Source organism: Pteropus alecto, unplaced genomic scaffold (assembly GCF_000325575.1).
Source record: "Pteropus alecto unplaced genomic scaffold, ASM32557v1 scaffold41, whole genome shotgun sequence".
Taxonomy (NCBI): Eukaryota; Metazoa; Chordata; class Mammalia; order Chiroptera; family Pteropodidae; genus Pteropus; species Pteropus alecto.
Window position 1 is genome coordinate 1511831 of NW_006430464.1, and position 20491 is coordinate 1532321.

Consider the following 20491-nt stretch of genomic DNA (forward strand, 5'->3'; position numbering starts at 1 on the left):
CTGAGAATTGGGGGAGGGGCGATGGGATATTCTGTATCTTGATTGTGGTGGTGGTTACATTGCAGACGTCTTAGCACTTTCTGTGCAGCGTCATTTATAAGAGAAAATTCTAGAAACAACCTAAATGTCATTCAGCAGAGAACCGGTGAAATTATCCGGGGAGTTGTCCTCAGCTGTTAAAAAAAAAAGGGCAAAGGAAATGAAGACATTCCTTGTGGCCCGAATTAAAATAATCTTAAAAAAAAAATGAATTCTTAATTACTTCAATGAAAAAATTAATTAAAAATATTTTTCATCGAAGGATTCTGATTTTTAAAAAGTTAAGAGAAACAAGGTAAAAATATTGTTAGCCACCATAGGTATTTGCTTAAATCTGTGTAAATTCTGGAAAGAAACACCGGCTGCCTGTGAGGAGGTGAACTTAGTGAAAGAAAGACTTTGTTTTTAGTATATAGCATCTCATATATTTAGAATTTTGTACTCTGAGTATATTAACCCTAATTTAAAAAATAACCAAAATATGCAAAAAGTTAAACAAAAACTTCTGGGGAGAAGTCCTGAAGGTGATAAGGTGCTTGGCAGCTTTCCATCATAAGTCGTTCTGTACAAGTAATTCGTTACTATGTGTGAAGATTATTGTTTATTTTTGGCCCTGCTTCATTAAACCAGCTCTCCTCCAGCCACTAGGTGGCAGTATGTTATAACCAAAAACTTGGAGTCACACACTGATTCAAATTCCAGTGCTCCCACAGTTAAGTTATAAACTCTGGATAAAACAGTATACAATAAGAGCATTTGAGATCCTACTTCTCAACATGTCATCGGTTGGGCTCGAATAAACTCTCATAAAAATTTTTAAACAAACTACAGTGAACTAAAGGCACTGGAAAAGTGAACAAAAGCAGACAGAAACTGGAAAACTGAAACAGTAAAAAAGGAAAGGCTGGGTAAGTGGGTATATATGGGAACTCTTAGTGGGTGAGTTTCTCTTCTGTACAGTTTTTAACCTGGGGGCAGTTTCCAGTCTGGCATGAGGGGCAGATGAAACACCAAAGGAGAAATCCAGTCTCCCTAGGCTGAAGCACCACAGCAACAGGAAACGGGGTATAAATCCTGGAAAAGAGAGGGCCGGAGAGGGGATACTCCAATATTGTGTAGAAACTCTGCTCAGATATCTAGCTGACCCTGCACCAGATGCATAGGGTACACTCCAAGATCAACCTAAAAACAGTGAACTGAATTTTGAGCTACAAATGTGTCGGAAGCCAGCCGACCAAGTCAAACCGGGTACCTGAATGGGAGAGCGGGGACTGAGAAAAAAGAGAAGACAGACAGGGTGCAGGAGGGAGAACAGATCTCGCAACTGTCTCTCCGAGTTTATTTCTTATGCTTCTTTTTATACATAATCAGTTCCTTTGTGTATCCCAAGATAACATAATTAAAGTAACATCCTGAAGAGAAAGGTACAATCGACACTTCCTTTGACACTCCCTTTGACACTCCCTTTATCTATACTTAATCTTCTTCTTCCTGGAATTCCACAGAACCAGCCTTTTCCTTTTTATGCAAGCAGGCTTCCCGAGATAATCCATGCACTCTTTTGAATTTGGGGAGTTTAGCTCTCTACACAAATGTCACAGGTTTATAGATATTACAATGAATCCAACCAAAAAAATTGTAGTTTTGTATTCTCGAAGCAAGAAATTGGAACAGGAAATTAAACAATTTCATTGACAACAGCATAAAAATACTTAGAGAAAATTTTTTTTCTTCTTTTTTTAGGTGAGGCAACCGTTGATTGACCCCACAGATTGCAAGGATCTTGTCAGCTTACAATCCCTTATTTTATTTTATTTTTTTATTATTTTTTTACACCTACAGCACCTGGTCTTCCTAGGTGGTCTCCCATCCAAGTACTAACCAAGCCTGACCCTGCTTAGCTTCCGAGATCAGACAGGATCGGACTTGTTCAGGGTAGCATGGCTGTAGACAGAGATAAATTTAAAAGACCTTTTATCTTTTACAAAAGTTAAAGACCTTTACTCCGAAAACTACAAAACATTGCTGAGATAATTTCAACACTTAGAGCAATGGGGAGATATACTATGTTCATGGATTGGAAGACAATCTTGTTAAAATGTCAGTTCTTCCAATATTTGGTCTATAGGTTTACCATCCGGCCCTACGTTATTTCCATCTCTTTCCCCTAAGAAGGAAAACAAAAATCATCAAATATGAGGGATCTGTGACTTGACCTATAAAGAGTATTTCTTTTTCTATTTTAGTTGCTTATGACTTTGTTAGGGGGCTTTATTTTCAAGGACAGTTTTACGTTTATGGAAAAATAAGGAGAAAGTACTAAGAGTTCCCATATATACCCACTTACCCAGCTTCCAGTTTCCTCTATTATTAACATCTAGCATTAGTGGGAAACTTTGTTATAATCGATAAACCGATATTGATACATTATTAGTAACTAAAGTACACAGATACATTAGGGTTCACTCTGTGTGATACATTCTGTGGGTTTTGACTCATGTATAATAACATCTATCCACTATTACAGGATCATATGGAATAGTTTTACTGCCCTAAAAATTGGAGATTTTTTAAAAGTAAACTTGGAAGTCTGCCATGCATAAAGGTGGATGCATTCTGCATGGACAGCTGGGTGAAGTTTTACAGGCTGCACAGCCCCAGGGAAGCAGTTGGGCTCGAATAAACATAAAGGTAGACACATTCTGCATGGACAGCTAGGTGAAGTTTTACAGGCTGCACAGCCCCAGGGAAGCAGTTCCCAGCTCAAGCTCAGCACCCCAGAACCCACCTCAGGTCCATTCCAGTTCTCCGCACCAAGGGGAGAACTTACCTCTCACTTCTTAGATTAGTTTTGCCTGTTCTTGAATTTCCTGTAAATGGAATCACGTAGCATGTGCTTCTGTGTTCGGCTTCTTTTGCTCTGCAGAACATCTGTGACATTCCTCCATGCCACTGGGGCGCCTCGAGATCACCTCCCCATTGTGGCGGCTTCCCTTGGGTGGAGGTCCCACCGTACACTTACCCCTTCTGTGGACGAGCGTGTGGGTTGTTTCCGGTTTGAGACTATTATGATTAAAGCGGCTACAAACCTTCGTTTTGTGAGCTTATTGCTATACTTCCATTTGGGAGCTTCCAGAAGTGGATTTACTAGGACAGACTGAGGCCCATGCTTAACTCTAGAGAATTTCCCCAGCAGGTCTCATGGGGCTGCAGAAGGAAGAAATGTCCGTCTAGTCCTCCTATCCTCCCACCCCTGCCTCCCTCCCGCCACCAGCAGTAAAGAGGCTGTTGTCACCTGAGTCAGCTCACATTCATTCTCTCAAAACCCTCCAGGGATCCATGGCTCACTGAGTAAATTCTGTCCCATCTTTCTGGGGCTCTGCCGCCCTCGATCTTGTCCCATCAGACCGGGACCATGATGACCCGCCTACAAGCCCTGTATGACCTGGTCCTGGTTCCCTATTTACCCTCACCTCTCCGTTCATGCACGGCCTTGCTGACAACTCACACTGCCTGCCACAGGGCCTTTGCACTTGCTGTTCCTCCTGGATGTCCCCAGGGCTCGCTCCCTCACTCGGTTTAGCAGTGAGGCCTCTCCTGGCCACTCGAGCGTCGCTGTCACCTGCTCTCCAGAAGGCAGAGCTCTCTGCCTGGCTTGTTCACTGTTGGGTCCGAGCTCTAGTGTCATTTTTCATTCTCAGGAACACTCTCAAACCCAGAACCTCCTCTTCAAATACCTCGTCCCCTCCTTCAGCCCACAGTCCTCCCAAATCCCAGCACGTCCCTCTCTGTCACAGCCCACAGTTCCTCCCCAGGCTCCCAGGACACCCTCAGAGAGACACACGGATGAGGCCCCACACCGGATTTTATTGCCTCTCTGGCAGTGATGGCGGGTGAGTGTGGGGTGAGGCCACACTGAGGGAGTGTCTCCTGTCTGTGTGGAGTGAGGCTCAGATTGTCACTTGGTGGGGGTTGGCGGGGTCAGTGGAGGCGCCTGGAGGCTGAGCTTGGCGTTGGGGGGGCCTGGGCTGGGAGATCCTGCCAATCAGAAATGGGTGGTCCCTCATCCTTCAGGACTGTGAGAGGCCTGGGGCGGGCGGGAAGGCTGGGAGGGGCTGCAGTGTCTCAGGGACAGAATTTGACGGTGGGTCTGGGAGAGCCCAGGCACAAGGGGCCACCGGGGCTGGGTCTGCATCCTGCAGGGCCAGACACAGAGCGGGGGACCTGGCCACCAGGTCATTCTCCTTGGGTCATTCCATGGGGCCACGAGGCTGTGGTGGGCATGCTGGGGCTCAGAGCTCGTCGTGGTGACGTGTCAGGTCCTCGCCGTAGTTGGTGGCCTGGCTGCCAACGAACATGTTCCAGTTGCCCAGGATCTCAGCCTTGCTCAGACGCCCGTCCTGGAGCGAGGGTCAGAGGTCAGAGGGGACAACACAGTGCCTTGTAGGTCTCTGCCCCTCTCTCTGAGTCCCTGTCCCCTCACTTTTGGGTGTCTGCCCCCTTCTCAAGGTCTCTGTTCCTCCTTTTCCCGGGCCCCTCCCGGTCTCCATGCCAAACGGGGACCCTGGCAGCTCCGGGCCCCGCTCATGGGACCGCGCGCCAGGCTGGCATCCATCCCCAGCGCGGCCCCCACGGCGCACCTTGTCCGTGTCGCTCTCGTGCAGCAGGTGGTTGGCCTCCACCAGCGGCTGGTCCTGGGCCGGGGGCAGCACCCAGTGGCCCACCTCGCTCCCGTCCAGATGCCCGTCCTTGTTCAGATCTCGGAAGTCCCGAAACTGCTCCCGCTCCGTCTGCACCCAGGCCGGCTCCTCCTCCCCCGGCTCCTGCGTGTACAGGTCCGCTGGGGACGTCGGAGACGGGGCGACGTCAGGGGCGGGCCCGGCTCTGACGCCTCCTGACCACGAGACCCCCGCCGCCCCGATGTGCTCCCGCCTCGGCTGCCTCCGTTTCAATGGGTTTAATAACAAAGCCCGATTTCCAGGTGATTGCTCTGCTATACGTGAACATGACTCGATTGATTGATCGGGTCATTGAATGAACGATCCATCAGTTTGATGGATGCCCGCATGAGACACTGCATATCGTGTGGCGCGGTGCTTGACACGTAGTAGGCACTCTACACGAAAGAATGATGAGCGAAGATGTTTCAGGCGAGATGCGACAAAGCCACACTTAGAACACCTCACCTCTCGCCAAGAACCTACCTGGCCATGACGGTTGGTTGGAGCCTCTGGTTTGTTCCCATTATTTGTAAATGTTTGCAAAACTTTGCCCCAGGGGCTGACTTGGAGAAAGTAAGTACTCCACAGATGGATTTCCAAGTTTTTTTCACACCACACCAGACAGAAAGCCAGGATAATTAGCAGGGAATGCTAATTACCCCCTCGGGGACCAGACCAGGGAACATCAGAGGGCGTCACCTCCATGCAGTAGGCACAGTCAGCCTTCGGGAGCAGTCAGCACGGTTCCTTCCCTTTTTTCTTTTTTTAAATGGCACTAAGTCATCATCTCTTATAGGAAATGATAGCAATGGTCAATGGGAGTTGTGTGTGCGTTTTTTAATATTGCGGTGAAAAGCCCACACCATAAAACTCACCATTAGTGACATTTAGTGCAGTGGCAATGCTGCGCAATCTCCACCTAGCTCCAGAGCATTTCATCACCCCAAAAGGACACCCCTTTCCCATTAAGCAGTTACCCCCCATCCCCCGCCTTAGCTCCAGGCCCTAGGCAACCACTAATCTCTTTTTCTCTGTGGATTTTCCTATTCTGGACACTTCCTGTAAGGCCTCCACTTCCTTATCTATAAAGAGGGGGATTAAATGAATTTACAAGATGTTAACCACAGTCACCACAGACTGTGGCAGCTACTGTTATGATTCAGCTGTGATGCTCGAGTTACTTCTTACCAAAAAGAAAAAAATCCTTAAATAAAAATGTCCTGCCTGCAAGTTTTTTCCATAAAAAACTTCTGTAGAAAAACATGTTCTAACTTGAAAAACGTCCATGTTTGCTAGCCTTCCCCTCAATGTATTTTTGCCCCTTGAGGCCAAGGACAGAGGCAGGGCCATGGGGATATTTAGGGGTGTCACAAGGGTTCCCCAACATCCCAAGTTAACAGGAGATATTTACACTTTGCTGTATAAATGCAAAACAAGCTCCCTGACTTCCCGCCGCAAGCAAATGCAGCTCCTGAGCCCCAATTTTGCGGAATCTCTAGACCATCCCAGGAAGGGCCTTGGTCTGTGATAGTCTCTGCTATATCCTCAACCACTGGTATGCAGTAGGTGCTCAATAACTGTTTCCTGGTCCTGGTACACAGTGGGTGCTTGATAAATGCTTTTTTGGCCTGGCACACAAAAAGTACTTGATAAATGTTTCCTGGGTTTGGCCCATAGTAAGTGTTTGATAAAGATTTGTTGGGCCTGATATACAGTGAGTGATCGACAAACACTTTGGGGCCCGGCACATAGTAGGTGCTCAATAAACGTTTGGTGGCTGCATGAACTCAAGCAGCGCCCCCGCCCCCACTTCAGAGGGCCTTTGCTTTCTTACTGGTGATAATGCATTGGGCTGCCACCTGGACTTGGGAGGAGACAGGTGTCCTCAGGGAGGGATTCAGGTCCCACTCACCGATATACTCATCCACTTGGATGTAGCCATCTTTGTTCTTGTCCAGGTCCTCCAGGGTTTCCTGTAGAGAAACAGGCATTGGGGCTGGCTCCCAGTGTGGGGCTGGACCCCCGGGGGCCAGGACGTGAAGTTCTCTCAGGGGCTCTCATTCTGGGGTGGCTATGGGGCCAGGCATTGGAGCAGTCTCGACAGGACGTAACTATTCTCAGAGGCACGTGGGAAACTTGGAGGCTTTCCATGTCACGACGTGGGTCCTACCTGCACTTAGCGGGTGGGGGCCAGGGAACCCAGATGTCCTGATGCACAGGTTGGATTCACATAGAGCCTTTCTGCATCCCTGACATCTTTCTCCTGCCCAGCCCACATGCTCCAAGGGCAGACTTGTCTTTTCCTTTAAAAGGCAGAGCGTAGACCCTAACTCCGTGTTACGTTTGAGCATGATGTGCTTGGCAGACCGTTTCGACACACGCTGAATATCTCTGCTCTTTGATTTTCCTTCAGTTTTCGAGCAAATGGATTCTGTTCCCCACTTTTACATTCAAACTCACTCATCGTAAGATGCTGCAGGTGTATGACACTCCACTTTGTCTTCTGGCAAAGTCTCCAGCATTTTAGGGTTGGCAGATAAAATACGGGACGATCAATTACATTTGACTTCCAGATGAACGACGAATAACTCTCTAGTATGAGTCTGTTCTGCACAATATTTGGGACATACTTAGAGTACAGGATACTGAGATACACTTGAGTTTCAGAAAAATAGTGTTTTAGCATAAGTATGTCCCAAATATTGCGTGGGATGTACTTACGCAATTATTGAAGAATTATTTGTTGGTATAAATCCAAATGTAATTGAATGTCCTGTGTTATTTGCTAAATCTGGCAACTCTGCAAGACACTTACATATTGAAATTCCCATTATTTATTATAAGCGACTTTCTTGTAGCTCCTTCTTTATAGTACAATCTGGACTAATATTCATGTTTTGAAATCCTGTATCGGGGGAGGTTACGCTCGCTATCCACAAACGTGAGAGATGACAGCAGAGTTTAGCCCAGGGCTCGGCAAACGTTTTCCATAAAGGACCAGAGAGCAAATATTCCTGGCTTTGCGTGCTGTATAGTACATGGAACTGACTCGCTCCGCAGTTGTAGCGTATGTAAGCAAATGGGCACGGCTGTTACAATAAAACTTTATTTGCAAAAACAAGCTGCGGGCCAGATTTGACCACAGGTTCTAGTTTGCTGACCCCTGGTTTAGACCACAGATTTAGCTGCCTGGGGTTCGAATCTCATTTGGGTGATCTCAGGCAAGTCACCTAACCTCTCTGCACCTAGGTACCCTTATCTGTAAAATGAAGATGACAGGCCACCCCAACAGGGTTGCCATGACAATTAAATCAAAGTAATGCAGGTAAAGGTGTCAGAAGGGTTCCTGGCACACAGAACATGCTCAGTCAGGTTTTGTTAAATAATCTCAACTCAGGAGAAAAAAGAAGTGTTATGACATTATCTGCTATAAAAGAGGAACACTGGGTCTTGCAAGAGTCTAGGGGGAGACCCAGTGATCCAGTGATTCCAATCCTCGAAGTTTTAACCTGTAGCCGTATTGACATGTGTGTGTAGAGAGACGTGATGAGCATCTCCCCCGGGCTGATTTTACAGTTTTACATGTATAAACTCATCTAGTCCCCCTGACTACCCCCGAAGCAGGGATCACTATCGGTACCATCATTTTACAGATGAGGAAATTCCGGTCCAGAGAGGTTACGTAACTTGCCCAAGGTCACACATCCAGGAAGCTTCAGGGCTGGGATGTGAACCCAGGCCTTCTGACCTCAGAGCCCTTGATCCAAACAGCCTTGCCATAGACCCCTAAAGCAGCCTTGGAAATGGAGACACAAGAAAGGGGTTACCTATGGGGGACAGGACTCGCTTGTGGGGGATACAGGATGGGGGACACAGTAGGAAAGAAGACTGTTCACTTTTTTTGCATCTTTGGGTATTTAACCACATCGATATGTTACCTATTTGAGAAATACATATAATTACATTTTTAAAGTAATCTGTGAAAAGTTAAGCATGGGCAGAGTGGGTATAAGTCCTGCCACTTGGAGTGACATGGGGGGGCGGCATTGGGGCAGGTATGAAAGATGTCGCCCTCCATGGATCTGTGCTTGTGGCCTGGGTTCCCTGGGGAAGGTGCGGGAGGACCGGGTGACTGGAATCCCCAAAGTAAGCGCTGGGGGGGCTGGCTCTCACTCACGGCAACTACAATGTCCCGCATGTGAGGGAACTCCTCTGGGTGCAGGAAGGCCGTCAGCTCCTCCCGAGTGGCCATCGAGTCCCCATCCTGGTCAGCCACCCGGAAACGCCGCTCGTCCCGAGCCATCATCTTCTTGTAGGTCTCCGCGTCCTCCACGTCGTGAAATTCTTCGCCTGGGAAAGAGGGGAGCTCGGTGAGCTGTGCTTTCATGGAGGGAACGCCAGGAGGTTGAGGAGGAGGACAAAGAGCTCTAATTGGGGGGCGGGGAGGGGAGGGCAGGGGGGCGGGTCAGGGCAGGAAGACCTCCGCCTAATTAATCATACGTGATATACATTCATTATTTGTACATATTTGCTACCTAATGGTGAGAGCCTATTATATGCTAAGTTCTTTATGATATTGCATTTAACTCTCATAAAAAGCAAGTGAGTTCCTTCGCTTTTTCTCATTTTATGAAGGAGAAACTTACTCCTAGAGAGGAAATAACTTGCCCGAGGTCATACGGCCAGTAATGACAGAGTTTGAGTTGACACTGGCCATTGGGCCCCAGGTAGCACTCTGACGCAGGAGGCTACACTGCCTCGGCTTGCTGGACAGAGAGCAGGGAAAGGGCATTTTCAACAGAGGGAACAGTATGTACGCAGTGTGGAGGTTTGCAGAATGTGCCGAGTTCCAGGAAACGGCGGAACATCCATTTGGTTGGGGCAGAAAGTTCAGGAAAACCCATCCAGAGGGTGGGCGGTGCAGGGCTGAGGAGCTGGGACTCTCTCCTGGGGGCCCTGGGGAGTCATGGGGGCTGTAGGTAAGGGAGGGTCGGAGTCAGCTCTGGGTGTGGGGAGACCCCTCTGGCAGTATCTGAAGGACTGGCTGGTGTGAGGGTACAGGAGGAAGACAACAAGAACTCTGGGGGGCTGGGGGCTGGGGCATGGGGAAAGGGAGGAGGGAACCCAAAGAGTCGGGGGGCAGGGTAAATAGCTTTGGGATTCTCAGGATGAGAAGTCAGAGGTCAGGGGGTCAGGATGATGGGGCATGGAAGGTAGATAGATGTCCCTCCCTGGTCAAGGATCTGAAGTTCCCCTATCCCGTGGTTACAGAGGTCGTAGATGCCAGAATAAGCCAGATATTGGGGTTTCTGGGTGATGGGGTCCTAGAAGTAGGTCGATACTGATCAAGGATCAGAGGTTAAAGGTCAGGTCATGGATTCTGGCTAATGGCCTAAAGGTTCTCAGGATGAGGGGGTCAAACAGGTCAGGGTCACGGTGCGTGTGAGGAACAGGGGTCGGGGTCTCCCAGCATACCGGGCGCGTAGTAGCCATAGGTGGCGTTGCGCAGCTCCTCCCAACCCACACGCCCGTCGCGGTCCGTGTCGTACGTGTCCCAGGCCGCGCTCACCGAGTCCTGTATGTGCCGCCGCTGCGTGTGCGCGATCCACGAGCGGAGCTCGGCCAGCGACACCCAGCCGTCCCCGTCCCCTGCGCGGTCCATGCGGTCCACGATGCGCCTGCGGACCGGACCGGGGCGGGGCGCACATCAGTCTCGGGCCCCGCCCACACGGGGCCCCGCCTTCGTCCAGGCTCTGCCCCTCAAGGAGCCACGCCCCCACTGGAGACACGGCCCCATGTGGGAATGAAAATTATGTCCACCGAGTCGCCCACAAACTGGGGGGAGGCCTGTGTCGATCCTGGGACCACGCCCACCACAGGGCCCCGCCCCTTCAGCCCAGGCTCTGCGTCCTGGGGAGATTACATCCAATTCGAGACCCAGAGGACCGCCGCTGGCGCTGCGACCCAAGACACGCCCAGGCGGAGGAAGCACCTACTACGGTCCAGGGCCATTCCCTCCGCTGTGGCCTCGCCCTTCCACCCTGCACGTGCTCCATCTCTGCCAAGTAGCCACACCGCGCCCCTGGCCCGCAGGGCTCCTGTCCTAAACTCCCTCCCAACTACGACTGGCACAGCCACACAACCCCCCGCCACCACCTTCTCTTGCCTGCTCAGGCCCCGCCCCTCTCCCCGGCTCCGTCCGTCTTAGGACCCTCCCTTCTAATCCCGCCTCCCGTCCCGCCCCCTCCCTGGATGCGCGGGTCAATTTCAGGCGCCCGAGCTGCGTCCCGCCCCTGCCCCCTACCTTTTCTCGCCATTATCAGGCATCGCACTAGGAGCATCGTCTGCGACCCCGCGGGCCTGGCTTCCACCACTCCCTTTCCCGTGCTCGGGTGGATCCCGAGCACCCCTCGCCCGTCTCATGTCAAGCCCCAGTCGGTACCATCTCACGCTCTCTCTCCGGCCCAGGCCCCTCCCCACTCCCCTGGCCCCGCCCCGCCGCTGGTTTGGATGAGTCTTCCTCTCTGTCACAGTCCCTAAGCCCCTGCGACCCCAGTCCCCAGGGTGGAATCCGAGTCATCCCTGCTGTCCCCTCCCGCGTCAAGCAGTCTCTGATGGGATCAGTCAGGGGCCGGCTCTGTCCTCAGGACTAACACCCTACCCTGAGGTTCAAGATGGTAAGAGCATGGGCTCCACATTTAGATATTCTAGTTTCAAATCCTTCAGCCTCCTCTTACAGTAGGCTGTGTGACCGTGGGCAAATCACTGCAGCTCTCTGTGCCTTAGTTTCCCCCTCTGTAAAATGAGAATAAATAACAGAGCCTACCCTACAGCGGGGTCGCGGGAAATACATTAGTTAAACCCTTGCGGAGCACTTAGGACAGGACCTGGCGTTGCAGCAAGTGCTCTGCCAAGTGTGGCAGCCTCTCGCCGCCTTTCCTCTCTCTCATCCTTCACCCAACCCCATCGGAGCGCAATCTCCCAGCCAGAAATCTGGCCATCTCCACCCTGATCTCATCGCCATCGTCTTTCATCTCTCATCTGGACTCCTGCAGTAGCTACCCCACGGGGCTCCCTGCTTCTTGCTCCCTATAGCCTGTACCCCAAATAGCAACCAGAGGGGTCCTGTTAAAATCTTCTTTCCCCTCATCCTTCACCCAACCCCATCGGAGCGCAATCTCCCAGCCAGAAATCTGGCCATCTCCACCCTGATCTCATCGCCATCGTCTTTCATCTCTCATCTGGACTCCTGCAGTAGCTACCCCACGGGGCTCCCTGCTTCTTGCTCCCTATAGCCTGTACCCCAAATAGCAACCAGAGGGGTCCTGTTAAAATCTAAGTCAGCTCAAGTCCTCCCTCCGCTCAGAGCCCTCCCGTGGCTCTCATCTCACTCAAAGAAGAGCTTAAATCTTCACCCGTTTGTTCTCTCTCTCCGCCATCAGCTCCCACCCTCTCCCTTCGCTCACTGGGTTCCAGGCACGTGGGCCTGACTGTTCCTCAAACAAATCAGACCTATTCCTGCCTCAGGGCCTTTGCACTTACATTCCCTCGGCTCGGAACGCTACTCCCACACATATCCACACAGACTTCCGCTGACCTCCCTGTTTTAAATTACAACCCTAAATCTTTCCACCCCCACCCCCCATCTTTCTCCTACCCCAGCCGGGCTTGGCTTTCCTCTGGGCTGAGCTGGTCGAATTCCTTGGCCACCTCTCGTCCCAGAAAAGCCTCATGGTCGTACTGGAAGTTCCCGTGAGCGTCATCATGAAGGGCCTCGCTCAGGGGGGCCGGCTGGTGGACCCTCCCCTGGCCATGAGGGCCAGCGTCAGGGGACGGCTTCCCCTGGGCCCCGTGCCTGAGCAGCAAAAGCAGCAGCAGAAGCGATGGTCGCCACATCATCAGTCCCTGGGGAGCGACAGAGGCTAGGAGTAAGGGGTAGGGAAAAGGACAGAGACGAGACAGGAACGGGGGAGACCTAGAACAGGACAGAGAGGTGGCAGCTGGCTGCAAAGTTTTGGGCTCAAGAGGGGGCGGGCTTGGGGAAAAAGGGGACAGGATCTCAGAGGTGAAACCAGCTGTGGGGACGGACTCTTCTGAGGGAGACCCAGAGGGGCCCCGGAGCCGCAAGTGGGGGGATCCAAGAGGGAGACGTGGCGCACTTCCCACGCAAAGTGTGGGGCGGGGTCGTGGCCAGAGAGAAGTCATGCAGGCTCCCGAGCGTCGTTTCCAGTCTGATCCTAATCCTCGACCCAAGAGGACCCGAGCCGTCCCCCCTGGCCCGGCCACCCGCCCCCGCCTCTCTTTACCGAGTTATCCAGTCTTACTTCTTTCTCTACGCTGCACTCTGCGTTATCCAAAAAGATGCCCAATTTGGCGGCTCTCCAGCCAGGCCCCGCCTCCGGCAGTGCAGAGGCCCCGCCCTCCGACCAATGAGCGCTCAGGAGGGCCCACGGGGCGGGGCCGAGGAGAGAAGGGTGGGCCGCGGGCGCCCCTCGCCACGTCCACAAAGGAGAGCGCGGCGCGAGGCCCGGCCCCGCCCCTTCCCAGGGCGGGCGGGGTGGGCGACGCCCGAGGACGCAGCGGGGGCGAACTACAACTCCCGGAGGGCGTCGGGGCGCCCTGCCCGACAACCACCAGTTGCCATAACTCCAAAGCCTCGTGGGAGATGTATTTTTATCTCTTCGCCTTTGTCAGCCTGGTTTGAGTAAAAAGGGAACCCAGGGGCCAGAGGGGGCACCCCCTTCCCTGATTAGAGAGAACAGTTCTTCCGCTCCACCAAGGAGGCAGATCAGACTCCAGCCAAGAATTCCTCAAAATGCCTGGCACAGCGTAGGCAGTCAGTAAATATTTGTGAAACACGAATGAAAACTACATGACTTGGCATATCGAAGTGGCAGATTCCACCACGGCGCCATGTTAGCCTCGGGGGGAGATCTGAAGCCCAGAGCTTACACCGTTGATTTATTCCCCACACCCATTCCCTCACTTCCCCCTCTGCAGAAGTGGAAATAACGAGAACACAGTAATTCCGGCCCAAACTCGTGTTATATATTGAGGTGGAAAAGATTCATATATATCAGTAAGGGAACCGAGGCCAACCACAGGAGGACGAATCCAGAGGGAGGACGAATCCAGAGGGAGGACGAACCCAGAGGGAGGACACGGGGCCCAGGACTCCTGGAGGCTCAGAAATTCCAGGAGGTCTCACAGCATGAAAGGGACCTGACTACATTAGCTGGTAGCAGCCAGGATGGAAGACGATCTGGCAGCCGCTGGGGATGCTTTTATGTCCTAAGAGTCAGCATCCTTGGGCAGGCCAGGCGTGGGTAGGAGGGCCCCTCCGTCGTCCGCACGGAGAGAGATCCAAGGGGCTGAGGGAAGAGAAAGGGCGGAGGTCATCAGAATTTGAAATCCTCTGAGTCTGTGCCCCTCCGGCGTCTGCGTGTCTGTGTGTTTCTCTCTCCTACTCTGTGGGTTTCTGCCTACCCTCCCCACCTCCAGTCTCTGTTTACCACCTCCAGTTCTGTGTCCCCACCACTCTCTGTCCCTCTCTGTCTAGACCTCTGCCCCCACCCCCATCTTTCTGCGTCTCTGTTACTCTCTCTGAGGCTCTTCCCTCTTCCTGCCCCGCACCTGGCATCCCGGTCTGCATCCTCCTCCACAGCAGGACTCCTCCTATGACCAGTGCGACGAACAATAAGACGCCGATGACGATTCCAACCACTGCCATGGAGGACCTGGCTGGTGATTCTGTAGCCAGAGGAATGCTGTGAGATGTCGAATGGACCCTTCGCCCCATCTGAGCCAACTGGGGGTTCTCAGTCCCACCCAATGTCAGGGATCCCAGCACCAAGTTTTGGGGCATGGATGTGGGCAGAGAAAAGGCCAATCAGCTGGTGCGGTAGGCCTGGGCAGAATGTCCCCAGATATAAGAACCAGCCCTAGCAAAAGCAGTCTCGGTCACCCTGGCCCAGGGGCCTGCAGCAGGAAGGTGGGTGGTATTAGAACGTGGAGCAGAGGGGCGCGCACAGAGCAGAAGGTCCAACTCAAAGCAGTAAATGGTCAGTCCCGGCGAGGACCGACAGCAGCAGGGAGGACGGTCCACAGCGGTTAACGGGTGGCCAGACCCAACGAGGCCAGCAGCAGCAGCATGTAAGGCAAAGGAGGACAGATAAGCAACACAGGGCACGGGGCTTTGGAAGAACGGGCAGGGCGGGGCGCGAGGCAGTTAGACTCCAGGCGGACTGGCAGCGGTGGGCTGGAGGGCGGTCGGACGCAGAACGAAAAGCAATCGGGCAAAGGGAGTGATCACCGCCCGGTGGAGCCTCACCCAGTTCCACAGTGAGGGGTTGTGGCAGCCCCACGTGCTGCACCAGGCAGCGGTAGTGGTGTTCGTCGCCACTTTTGACCGTTAGTGACGACCAGGCGTGGAAGGAGCCGTCGCTGTTGGGGCCGAGGTGGCTCTCACCGGAGCCCACCGCCAGCTCATTCCTTAGGAATCGCAGTTGCAGCTCAGGGGGGTAGAAGGAGAAGGCACTGCAGGTGAGCACGGAAAAGCCCGGGCTGCCTGGTCGCGCCTTCAGGCGCATGGACGGTGGCTCTGCGGACAAACAAGCAGAGCGGCCTAAGTCCCAAGCCCACGAACCCCCAGTGCACTGGGCCAGGCCCAGCCCAGAGCTGGATAAGGACAGAGACCCGGCCTAGCCGCCGTCTCTCATCCATTCCTTCCTCTAGTTGACGTGTACTGAGCAACGATCATGTGCCAGGCGCTCTTCTCGGCACTGGGAACACAGCAGTGAACGAGACAGACACGAGTCCCTGTCCTCGCGGAGCTTACGTTCTAATGAGGGGAAGAGACAAATATGTGTGTACGAGTAAGTAAGTTTCTGAAGGTGTAGTGATGAGAGCAAATAAGACGGACCCTACGGTCACGAAAAAGATAGCGTAAGAGGGTTATTATGAAATACTTCACGCCGGTGCATTTGAAACTTGAATGAACTGGGCACATTCCTGAGAAATAGTTTCCAAAACTGACGCAAGAAGAAATTAATAACTTGAGTAGTCCTATAACTATTTTTAAATTTTAATCCATAGTTTAAAACTCTCAACAGATAGAATTCCAGGTCCAGATGACATCATTGGTGGATTCTCCAAAGCAACTAAGGAAGAAATAATACTACTCTTCCACAAAGCCTTCCAGGGAATGGAAAAAGAAGAAACCATCCCCAGCACTTTTGATGAAGCCAGAATAACCTTAATAACAAAACCTCAGAAGGATATAACAAGAAATTCAATTTAAGGCCAATATCGTTCTTGAAAATAGACTTAAAATCCCTAAACAAAGTATAAGCAGATAGAATCAAACAATTTACATTAGGATCGTGTGAAGTTTATTCCAGGAATGCAAGCTTGGTTTAACATCTGAAAATCAGTTAATATAATTCACTTCATTAGAATAAAAAGAAAAAAAGCAAATAGTGGTTTGCTAAAACTCAGCACCATTCAAAAAAAAAAAAAAATTTAAAACAAAAACTCAGCAAACTAGGAGTTGAACGGAAACTTCCTTAATCTGACAATGAGAATCTATCAAAAACCCATAACTAACGTAATACATACTGGTAAAATGCTGAATTCTTTCTCAGGGAGTCTGAGAATTATCACTACTCTATTCAGTGACATACTGGGGGTCCTAGCCAGTGCAATAAGAAAAAAAAAAGGCATTAAAATTGGAAGAGAAAAGAAGCAAAATGACACGATCTGAAAGAATCTATAAAAAGTTAACAGAAATAAGTGAATTCAGCAAAATTTCCAGATACAGAGAAATATGCAAAAATCAATAGTATCTTATAAACTAGTTACAAACAATCAGAAGATAAAACTTTTAGAATTACCATTTACAGAAGCATCAAATAATGTCTAACAATTAGGACTAAATCTAACCAAAGAGGTGCAAGACCTCTACACAGAAAACTACAAAACCATTACCGAGAGAAGTTAATGGGCATCTAAACAAGTAAAAGGATGTACTGTATTCACGAATTAGAAGACTTAGTATTGTGAGGATGTCAATTCCTCACACCGATCTATAGATACGATTTAATGACTATCGAAATCCCAATAGGGTGTTTGGGGGGCAGGTACTGACAAGCAGAAATGTACAGAGAATGCAAATGGCATAGAATAACCAAGGCGATAAAGCTGGAGAGCTTAACGACTGATATCAGAACTTTCTCCAAAGCTACGTTCATCAAGAGACTGAGGTACTGGCTCAATTTCAGTCCATCAGATCCGCAGGGGCGAGGGGATGACGGTCTCATAACAAATGATGCTGGGTCAACTGGGTATCCGTGAGGGACGCGTGAACCCTGAGCCCTTCCGTCACACTGTTACATGCAATGAATTCGAGATGGATCGAATAAACGAGCTACTGATTATCAATGAAGCTTCTAGAATGAGACAGAGGAGAATCCTTTCATCGCTTAGGAAGAGGAAAGATTTCTTAAAGAGAACACACAAAAGAGGTATAGAATAAAAGATTGACAAACTGATCTTCATCCAAATTAAGAATGTTTGTTCATCAAAAGGTTTCATTAAAAGCGTGAAAAGAGGACGTGGTTCCATAGTGTAAGGGTTAGCACGTCTGCTTTACACGCAGAAGGTCCTGGGTTCACACCCCAGTGGAGCCAAGGTCCATGGCTTACAGCCATTCACCCTGAACAAGCCTGATGTCTGATCTCGGAAGCTAAGCAGGGTCGAGCTTGGTTAGTACTTGGATGGGAGACCACCTAGGAAGACCAGGTGCTGTAGGCATAAATTAAAAAAAAATAAAAAAAGAGCCTAAAAGACAGGCTGCGGACAGGGAGAAATTATTTCTGAGAGAACCATTTGACATATCCAAAGGACTCAAATCAAGAATGTATGAAGATCTCTAATAAGAAAAAAAAAAAAAAAGGTAAAAATCCTGTAAAAACGAGTAAAAGACTCAAAAAGCCATTCCGAAAGAGTGGATACACCCAACTGGCCAATAATGTGGAAAAGTAGTCAACATCATCACTCGTCATTATCTCATTGATCTGACTTTATTCATCTGATTTTCATTTTTCACAACAGACCGCTACACATCCATCAGGATGATTAAAATGAAAGACACAGCATCGAATTCTGGCAAGCCCGTGCAGCCATGGCATTCACAGACATGGACCATGGGAGGACAGAACTGGTTCAACCACTTTGAGGAAGTGTTCGGCATCGCCCACCACGCCGATCCTATGCCTGCCCTACGATACAACAATCCACGCATGGGTATTTAGTCAAAACCAAGAAAAATACGAATTCATCAAAGACACGTCCAAGAATGTTCGTAGAGGCTTGACTCACGATAGCCTGAATCTGGGAATAAACCACCTGTTGATAAAATGTGGTACGAACCACACAATGGAATACTACTCAGCGATGAAGATGAATGAACTACCCATACACGCAACAGAGCCTCCCAATGCAAGCTCGCATGGAAGAAGCCAGACACAAGCGAGCACGTACTCACAGTGGTATGAAGGTCAAAATTAGGCAACGCTACGGTGATAGAGGTTAGGTTGCTTGTCAATCTTAGGGGGTATGGAATGGGAGGGGACCCAAGGCGGTCTCCTGGGGTCCTGGAAATGAATCCAGATCTTGATGCAGAGGGCAGGTACATAGCACATGAAAATTAATCAAAGCTATGTATGTACTTTAGATAGGTAAGTTACGCCTCAGTAAGAAAAAGGAAAAAAAAATTAAAGATTAAAAACGAGGTCAAACCTAAAACCCGAGAAGAACCCAGTCACGGCAGGGTCTCAAGGAAGAGAATCCCCGGCAGAGAGCACAAAGGTGCAAAGGTCCTGAGGAGTCAAAGAATCGGACGTGTGGGAGGACAGGCAGAAGGCCACCGGAGGAGGGAGGTAGCGAAATGACCTGCCAGACCATAGGCGCAGGTGGGCCGCAGTGCGGACTTAGCGTTTTTCAGTCTGAGACCAGTGGGAAGCTACAGGGATAGTTTTAGGCGGTGGCAGGGTGGGTGCCCGTTTATATGTTTCGAGATATTCTTCTGACCGCCGGCAGACGATGGTCTGCACTGAGGGCAGAGATGGAGGCTGGAGGGTGACCGAGGACGAGAGGGCTCTGATTCCAGCCCTTGGCACTTCCCCAGGCACGCCCCTCATTACAGCTCAGAGTGCCACGTGCTGTCATCGAGGTCACATGAGGGAGGCATTGTGGGAGCCCCAAAGAGGCAAGTGAAAAAAGCCTCATGGGCCAGAGGAACCTCCCCGGAGGTGACACCGGTGGAATTGGAAGAATGATGGAGGCGACGAAATGGAAGGCGTGAGCTCAAGGGACTCGGGGCGATTCCATCCGGCTGAGTGAGGCAGGTGGAGGAGGGTGAGGCTGAGGAGAGCGGCAGAGGCCACGCCACGCGGGGGGCGGGGCTTGAGCTGTGTCCTGGGGGCTCTGGGGGCTCTGGGAGCCACGCAAGGGCCGTGCCCAGGAGAGGGGCAGGGTCCGCTCTGGGGGGTGGAGAGAACCCCTAGGACCAGACTGGAAGCCCAGCCCCCAGAGAGCAGGCTAGGGGAAGAGGACCCGGCCCACGGTGGGGCCGTGGGGACAGAAAGGTCCAGAAGACCACAGATCTTTCTGGAGGCTGCTCACCCTTCCACTCCAGGTTGCCGCGGCCCCTCTCCAGATGGCCCAGCAGGCGCTGGGGACAGGAGTACAGCAGAAAGGTCTTCTCCTTGTTGACCGCCTCCTCCTGATGCTTCCAATGCTCACTGATGGTCTGGGCCTCAGGCCAGTCTCCACTCCAGGTGCCCGCCTTGGGGTCAAAGGTCATGAAGTCCTCGCCATTCAGGGCAAACTTGGCCACCGGCACCGAGACGTTGTCAGGGCCCAACTCACAGCCCAGCAGGCCCTGTAGGGTGTAGGAACCTGGGGTCCCCCGCACAGGTGAGCAGGGGCCCAACCGCACCCCCTGAGACCCAGGGCTCCAGCCCCAGCCCCACCCCCACCCCCGCCCCCAGCTCCTCCGCCCCCTCAGGCCCGAGTCAGGGGCCTCACCGCTTTTCTCTAAGACTGTGAAAGCTTCGAGAAAGAGCTTCTGCTTCTGCCTCAGGTCTGTGGTCTCTTTCTCCCAATACCAGGACACCTGGTTCTCCCAGACCCAAGCCCCGCACGGCTCGGCCTGCGCCCGCAGGTTATTGTAGCTCAGGTACTGCTGTGGACCCAGCCAGCCTGACACCCAGAAGGCGGGGGTCCCCGGGGCCGGGGACGACACGCAGGTTAAGTGGTACAGGAGGGAGCGGTAGCTGTCTGCCGGAGAGACACAAAGGTGAGGGGAGCAGGAGGGGACAGAGAGGACCGAGGCTGGGAACAAGAGGGACAGGACACTCGGGGAGCGGACTCCACGCCAGAAAGAAGGGACTGACCCTGAAAGAGGGGGGAGCCTCAGAGAAAGGGGGACAGGTGCTTCCATGACACACCGAGCGAAGGAGGAGAACGTGATAACGAAGCGTAGAAACGCGGCGAAGGAGGAAGTGCTGGCTCGAGGGAAATTCGGATTTTGCTTCGTCCGCTCTTTTCGCAGGGGCGGCCCCACCCCGCCCGCCGCCCCGCCGAGCGCCCCTCACCTGCGCGCAGCGTCTGCGGCGGGAGCAGCAGCAGGATCGGCAGCAGACAGAGCCCCCAGGGCTGAGGCCGGGGAA

The 20491-nt window shown here is 51.7% G+C and overlaps 2 protein-coding genes and 2 pseudogenes across 3 annotated transcripts in view; 1 reads left to right on the top strand and 3 right to left on the bottom strand.

Annotated features, from left to right (window-relative positions):
• Positions 1–1872: 1872 nt before the first annotated feature.
• On the bottom strand, positions 1873–1991 carry LOC112482154 (annotated as a pseudogene).
• Positions 1992–3886: 1895 nt separating this feature from the next.
• Positions 3887–13223, bottom strand: RCN3 (reticulocalbin 3). Of its 2 annotated transcripts, none has more exons than XM_006905028.3 (7): positions 13085–13223; positions 12418–12665; positions 10236–10438; positions 8938–9110; positions 6673–6733; positions 4680–4879; positions 3887–4439 (listed from the first exon to the last, which is right to left on the bottom strand). In XM_006905028.3, exons 2-7 carry the CDS (start codon positions 12657–12659, stop codon positions 4332–4334), a joined length of 987 nt encoding a protein of 328 aa, XP_006905090.1. In that variant the 5' UTR covers positions 12660–12665; positions 13085–13223; the 3' UTR covers positions 3887–4331. The 2 variants fall into 2 exon arrangements, with proteins under 2 accessions (XP_006905090.1, XP_006905089.1); XM_006905027.3 differs by having other exon boundaries at positions 13067–13168.
• A 563-nt stretch (positions 13224–13786) lies between these two features.
• FCGRT (Fc fragment of IgG receptor and transporter) overlaps positions 13787–20491 on the bottom strand; it is a 9666-nt gene continuing 2961 nt past the window's right edge. The window contains exons 2-7 of the mRNA XM_006905115.2: positions 20417–20488; positions 19848–20099; positions 19443–19718; positions 15091–15360; positions 14394–14510; positions 13787–14131 (exon numbers count right to left, since the gene is read on the bottom strand). Coding sequence (XP_006905177.1) covers positions 14052–14131; positions 14394–14510; positions 15091–15360; positions 19443–19718; positions 19848–20099; positions 20417–20488 — 1067 coding nt within the window. The 3' untranslated portion in view covers positions 13787–14051. The remainder of the gene's footprint in view (positions 14132–14393; positions 14511–15090; positions 15361–19442; positions 19719–19847; positions 20100–20416; positions 20489–20491) is intronic.
• On the top strand, positions 17456–17570 carry LOC112482268 (annotated as a pseudogene).